The 7,540-nt window shown below is 35.3% G+C and overlaps 1 protein-coding gene across 1 annotated transcript in view; it reads right to left on the reverse strand.

The window, feature by feature from the left end:
• LOC145668248 (uncharacterized) overlaps nt 1-5,101 on the reverse strand; it is a 31,286-nt gene extending 26,185 nt beyond the window's left edge. The window contains exon 1 of the mRNA XM_081735930.1: nt 4,723-5,101. Within this exon, the coding sequence (XP_081592056.1) occupies nt 4,723-4,966 (244 nt within the window). The 5' untranslated portion in view covers nt 4,967-5,101. The remainder of the gene's footprint in view (nt 1-4,722) is intronic.
• Between the last annotated feature and the right edge of the window lie 2,439 nt (nt 5,102-7,540).

Raw genomic sequence — 7,540 nt, forward strand, 5'->3', positions numbered from 1 at the left:
AATCACATAGCAGAGCGTTAATATTTTTGCATTTCTAAATATAAAGTAGTAGTTTTCTACACTGTGAAAAATTTCTCCGGAATTTAATGTCCTAAGAATCCTCTTTAATATCTACTCCTTCATTTTAACCGTAAAACCTAATATTTTTATGACTGACTATTTATTCTTAATCAGTGTCCCAAAGCTACAAAAGTTACTCGGAAATTAACTGAATTAGATTAAATTTAAGCATCAGACTAGCAAATTCAATATAAATTCATAAGTATTTAGTGAACAAGAAAGAAAGCATAAAGGTAAGATGTATTTGGGAATAGAAATAAAGGAGGGAAATGAGACAGAAGTAACTGTGAATAGTCATTCCATTCATTTCTACAACCTTATTCATCATAGTTACACCAGTAGGTGCCACCATAAAACTCATATATACGTTTAAATAACCTAACAACTGAATCAAGAAACATAAACAATTGAGCAATAATATTCACCTTTATATTTGATCGTTTATAATAGGTGCGAAAGTTTTAGCTAACTTATTTAACCAAATTACCGTCAAAGAAAAGTTTGATGCAATATTTGATGGAAAAGTGTGACGATGTATAATCGGCTTAAGCTAAGTTTCCAAGAGTTACACCAGTTGAGAAGAACTGAAGCATCATGTTGAAGAGCAAGCGCATCGTACTCGGATTGAACTTGTCTGTAGAGTTTGCAATCATCAGCGAATAGAAGAATATTGGTAGAGCTGTTTGTGAATAAAGAAGGCAGATCGTCCATGTATAATAGGAATAGAAGTGGACCCAGAACACTGCTTTTAGGAACTTCAGAAGTTACGGGAATAAAATCAGAAAAGTAACCTAAAACTGAAACTCATTATGTCCTATTACTGAGATAGGTTTCCAGAAGACTAAGCAATTTACCATGTAAATTGAATCTAGAATTGAGTTTGTATATAAGAAGATGGTATGGAAGGGAATCGAAAGCCTTAGCCAGGTCCAAATACAAAATGTCGAGTTGAGAATTTTCTGACATGCTGTCCACAGCATCGGACAGAAGAACAGATAAATTATTAGCACAAGATTTTCCTGCCAAAAAGCCGTGTTGTGAGGAGTTTATAAATGTAGCAACAACTTGAAAGATCCTGTTTTTGATTGTCTTTTCACAAACGAGTGAGATAGGTGATAATAAAGAATTTGCTTTGTTTCCACATTTGCTAATATGACTGTTCTCATGTTTGAAAGTAGGACATTGATCCTGTCTGTGTAAGGAAACCAACTGAAGTGAGCAATGTAAAATTACCCAGTAACTAGTAGCTGCCTAATTGCTTGGGCAGCACCGAAAATTCTGTAACCCCACAAAAAATTTAGAACCGCGAGAATCCAAGATGGGCATTCGGTTACGCAATAGGACCATTTACATCTAAAGTAGGAATATTTAAATTAAAGGAGGACTCATAAACGTCATGGTTGTTACGAGTCCATAAACCTGCAATAAAATGAGATTAGTAATTGCTATATTGGGCTGAAGGGGTCAGCTGTAGAGCGCGTCGTACAAGATCTTGTTCGACCTCTAGTCAATATGAGTTTCCGGTGGACACCATCATAAGTTTGGATTTTCTCGGAGTCCTCTCGTTTAGTCTCACTTTCTCGTTCAGGTAATTCTTCCATAATTGATGGAACAGGCATGACATATCTTCGATGAAAGTGCGAAGTGGCGTAACTTGAAAACGCAATTTTAAGTTACGACCACCATCCATCCTTAGCCTGCTGTATCAACTATAAATAATTTCGTACCAGAATTTGTTATGTTAACGGAGATATAAACGTTCTGAAAATGACGTATCTTGAAAAGTGCGGTACTGTATAACGTTGAACGAGACATTTTAATCGCTCTCCAGTAAAATTATAAAATCAAGATACGTCGTTTCGCCTTTTGATCGATGATATTTCCGGCAGAATTTGTTTTCAATGAGTTCCAAAGTATGTGCTACAAATGGAACTGGTAAGTATTAAGTTTACGTTGATCTATAAGCATTACAGTCACAAACAGAATCGTTACTTTTTGTCTAAATTTCCGGAGCAAGAAACTAAAGGATAAAGGTATCAAACGTAAGGTAATATGTTTAATAAAGGTGTATTACATATTGTTCAAAACTTTCTTTCCTTAGTAGTAATGTGGCTCTCAAGGGAAGTTCGGGAGAAAGCATTCGCCTGCAGAGAAACTAAGCATGCCATTTGAAGGACCAATTCATGCTGATTACAACAAGCTAATAAAATTCCTGTACGGTTGAGAACTTTTCGAGAGATTCAACTTGGACGTTTATATGAAAAAATGAGTATGCGCTTTTAAACGTGTTCATTACAACATTATCAGCAACTAATATTGACATACGTACTAAAATATATCGGAAGTAACAGAAAAAAAAAACTATTTTGCAATAACTAACGGGTTTGTTGTTAAAATTGTGTTCACAATAATGATAGGTTAAAGATTAAAATTGATCACTGTTGTTCTTCTGTTCTATGAAGAAATGACGCAGGCAAAAGATTTACTTGCACCATGAATATTTTATATGCGCAATTGTGTTGCATCCGTCAACGGAACAGTTCGCATGACTAATGCGAAAAACAAGTTCGACGGGTGATTCAAATGGTATATAATTTGTTTGGTAACCTACTTTGTGGAACGCAAACTGAAACAATGCAATAAGATCGGAAATGATTCATTAGCATTTGATTGTTTTGTTGCTACATCATAACGTCCGGATGAAGAAGTTTCATACTATGTATAAATTAGGGATGGGCAAAACCATCAGGGCCGTCGCGTGGGTGGCGCGCCGGGGCGATTGCCCCGGGCGCCGCGACCAGAGGGAACGCCAGGACAACAAATCAACGAAATTCAAGGAATTCAGATTATGTTGATAAACGGAATTTAAAAAATATTCATATAATTCAGATTTTAATAATGATCAGGCCACGGCTAAGTAAAATGTATTTATTTATTTGTTTCATAAGGACAAACACAACACTTTTAATGCACAGTTATAGTGTCGTGTACATAATTATCTAACATACACTATTATACATACATTATTATACATACACAAGTTTAATTATGCAGAAATTATTGCTTGACAATTGTTTTTAACTTGTTTTCGGACATACTAAATACATCTACTACATGAAATCTAATTATTTCGTTATATGAAGCACATATTCTGCACAGAGGAGACTTGCGTTTTGAAATGTGTTAGTTCTTGCGTTTCTACAATAGAATGTCCCAGTGTTTGTTGTTCTAGTCTTCCTATTGGGACATGTAATAATACTTCTGAAACTAATTCTGGACAGTCAATTTCACAGTTTGATAATTTATGTAAGAACAACAGAACAAACACCAATCTTCTTTCTTTTCTTTCTTTCTTTCTTTTTTTTTTTTAATGTTTGAAAACTAAAATTTGTTACTATGTCTTCGTAGGGGATATACTTTGAGTAGAAAAAGGTTTTCTTGTATCCAAGCATTTTTAAAAATTGCACAACAAAGTTACACACAACTCGCGGTAGAGAGCGCCATTGTGTGTGGCCACTGAAGCAAGCACTGATAGATACGAGGAACCGACGCGAGTTTTGTGTAACTTTGCAAGAGTCGGTTGAAGTGGAAGCACCGTAACGGAGATATATTTGGTGTTTCTATTCGGAAATGAACACAATCGAAGCAGCCAAAGAACGACAGAAGCAAAAGGGACGCAAGAGAAAGGAAAATTGTGAACTTTGGCAAAGAATTGTTTGAAGAGGCCCTCGCCTTAAGGGGCCTAAAATGGTGGAAAATATGTGCGAAAAACACGTTTGTTTTCAGTTTTATTTCTTTTTGACAATGTTGCCATCACTTTCAGGCCCCGAAAAAAATATACAGTATGTTGTACCTAAGGGTATAACAAATTTTTAAAAACCAAAATCAGGAACGTGTCCCCCGCCCCAAATGTTTTCTACAATTTTTTGAAATTTTCAACACGCAAAAAAATAAAGAAAATACGCATTGATGGTTTTGAAAAAAAATTGCACATTTACATCTAGATAGTATCTACAATCTGTGAAATTTTCAAAATTTTTGGACCACCCCCACTAAAATTTTAAAATATTGAATGTTGAGCATGTATGATACGATAATTCGGTAAGGAGAGGGGGTAGAGGGTCCAAATTTTTTAGGTAGTTTTATGTCAAGCGTAACCTTTTGGGTCAATAGCAATCCAATTTGGATCAAGGGTCGATTTCACTATCTTACTAGGAAAGACCCTTTGTAGGAAATGCGGTAAGCAAATAACTGTAAAGGAACGAGGGGAAAATTATACTTTTCAATATAACGGTAAGTAACATAATCAACATAGCGGTAGGGTTTTAGAACACAAATCCCCCTTCCCATTTAGCCGTAATAAAGACAGAAAACAACGTGCCCTGCGGGGCTCTAACCCGCCTTCATTCGCTAACGCTCGCTTGGCAATACTATGTGAATTAAATATTAAATTTTGTTACAGAAAGGAACCAGTAATTACACTTTTTGCCATAAATTAGGCGGACGACTAACTTTGGAATAAATGTCGAAACCTGCTCCTAAAACCCACCTGTAGGTACCTCTGGCCACTTCAGGAACCTTGCACTTAGCTTAAAGGGTACAATTGTAGGATGTCACTCGAAATATTTTATTTGCAGGTGCGTATTGATCTAATATCCATACCTTTAGGCTTCAAAATGTTCTTCCTCTGCATTTTTCTCAGGCGATCATTCATACCATAGGCATACCCATCAACATAGCGAGTGTATTGGTCAATGTGTCGGATAGTTTCAGTGAGGTCTGCTTCTTTATCCGCCAGCTTTTCTTCGATCGCTTTCTTAAGGTCCATAGGCTCTTTGTAATCAGGTCTCATGCCTTCTTTAAAATTGTCTTGATAACCGTGGATCGTCACCCCGAACATAGTCATCTTGAACTACTAAACAGAAATACTCACTGCTCTATATAATCTGGATTGCTCCTAATACAAGCATAAACACAATATATTTGACCGCCACTAGACTCGTTTCTACAGTTATGTGCAATTAACAATTAGCTGACAGTGTAATTAATGTAATTTTTTTCTTCGTTTTTATACTTGTAAGAGTATGTGTAAATTGAAGATAGCCTTTATAGCCCTTGTAGATAAGTTCAATTACGATTCTCAATCTCCTTAAAAGTCGATTATGATCATATATTGTACCACAAATTCCGTGAAACTTGAGACTAAGCATATGTTGCTGATTTATATGTAATTGCGACGTTGCATACATTTGATGCAACTATTAAGGGCGGATCCAGGATGGACTTTGGGGGGACGGTGGGGATTGCAATACTGTTACTTAGAGCTACTTTTAAGAGCTCCAAACTCTGGGATGGGTTTTATTTATATATAAAATTAAAAAACTTTCCTCTTCCGGGGGGTGATCGCCCCCTGGATCCGCCACTGATTCTAAACAGGGGTAAAAGTGGACCTCTTCACGGATATGGCATCAAATCGTCGCATGAGAACCAGAGGAACATAACTCCGTTTTCTTCATGTTTGGACATAGTTTTGAAAGCCCCATTTGGTGTAAATGGAACGTAACGCCATCTGTTCTCCTTGTTGATCATCTGTTGTAATGTAGTTCAAATACCATCTTATTAAAAACACATCTTTCTAAGAAAGTAATATTTTTGTCTTCTCGCCTGTAAATCTACGAAAATCTACGGAGTTACGTTCCTCTGGTTCTCATGTGACAAAATGATGCCACATATTTGGCGGGAAATTAATGTACTTTAGTGCACAGAAGTAGTATCCATTCCTGCACGCTGGCAGCGCTTGTTGCCTGGATGAATTGTTGAAAAGCCACTGGAAGGCTGAGCAATCACGACAGTGTTGCCAAACTTGGTACAATTCTACCAAATTCAGCCCTTTTTGTCATTCATCGGCCCGTTGGTACCACGCTGGCATTTTCAGCCCCTTTTGTGAAAAAGTTGGTACAATTCTACCCAATTCAGCACTATTTAGCAAATATTTGTCACATTTTCAAAAGTGTCAGTACTATTATCCTCCTTCGGTCATGATGATATAAGCCAGAATAAGGTGCAATAATTTATATTTTAACACACGAACTCGAAGATGATTGACTTGTTCCTCGTTTTATATATTTTTCATATATGACCATAATACCGTTTTGGTTTATTGGTCACTTTGAAATAGAGGAGCGTTTGATTTCCTTATAATAAATACCAAAGATGGAAACTGTTTTCCCTTTTAACCTTATGACGCCAACCTTTCAAAGATTACGTTAATGGCAACCTGGGGTCCATGCGGACCCCACACAATAACGTTGTTAGGAGGCACGTTTTATCAGGTTTTATTTTTATTATATTGTTAAATACAGTATCTTAGTTTTGTTTACTATAATATAGTAAAAATAAACTCTCTCTCTCTCTCTCTCTCTCTCTCTCTCTATATATATATATATATATATATATATATATATATATATATATATATATATATATATATATATATATATATATATATATATATATACCCACAGAGCACATCACAGCCAGTGGACGTACATATTAGATCCAGAACGTCCAGTTTTAGTACATTGACTTATGCGTAACATCCAGTGGTTGTCCATATTACGTTCGGCAATGAATATCCATATTCTGAACTTGAGTGGACGGTCCATTGGATGTCCATATTACGTTCAGAAGTGAATATCCATTTTCTGTATAACAAACCGAGTTTCCAGGAATAAGAACATCTCGGAAATAAATCAAAGATCCTGGATGGTATCGCCAATTATAACAAACCGATTTTACGGTCGTAAAAGAAATGAATACATATCAGGCAAATCCTGGCTGAGATGAGCCAATTATAACAATACGTTTTCAGGGTATTGAAAAAAAAAATTTCAAGGTTATATTAGATTTAATTTTTAGGTTGCATTAGCTTTAGCAAAAGAAAAGAAAGACACAACGATAAAGCTATTATTTATCATCAGAAGTTTCCAGATTCTTGTTTTGTGGCCAACCAAGAATAAGAGTCAACATGGTTCAGCTTAATTAGTACTTTTAAGGAAAATTTTAAAATTTTCATAAATTCTAATTGTATAGATTATATTTGAAATTATAAAGCTAAATTTTTATGACTATTTATTCGTGCCAATTTGTTAACAATTTACATCATAACAGATTGAGAAAAGAAAAAAAAAAATTTAAAACATTTGCCTCCATTGTGGTATCTCTAAGATACTTTATCAACATTTTATAAAATGATCTTGTTATATTGTTTTAACATATCAAGTCTCCAACATGATTCTCAAACATATCTCATTAATACATATAAAACTCATTATCAATCAAAGAATTGGCGATCCATCCCCTCTACTTATGTAGTTACAGAAGATTCTTTTACTTGGGCGTTCATTGCTTATAATGTCCCTGTCATTCATCAAACAACATGTAAATTATGCAGACATAGGCAGTATCATCGCTACTACAA

The sequence above is a fragment of the Thermobia domestica genome, chromosome 13 (assembly GCF_964235325.1).
Source record: "Thermobia domestica chromosome 13, izTheDome1.hap1.1, whole genome shotgun sequence".
Classification (NCBI taxonomy): Eukaryota; Metazoa; Arthropoda; class Insecta; order Zygentoma; family Lepismatidae; genus Thermobia; species Thermobia domestica.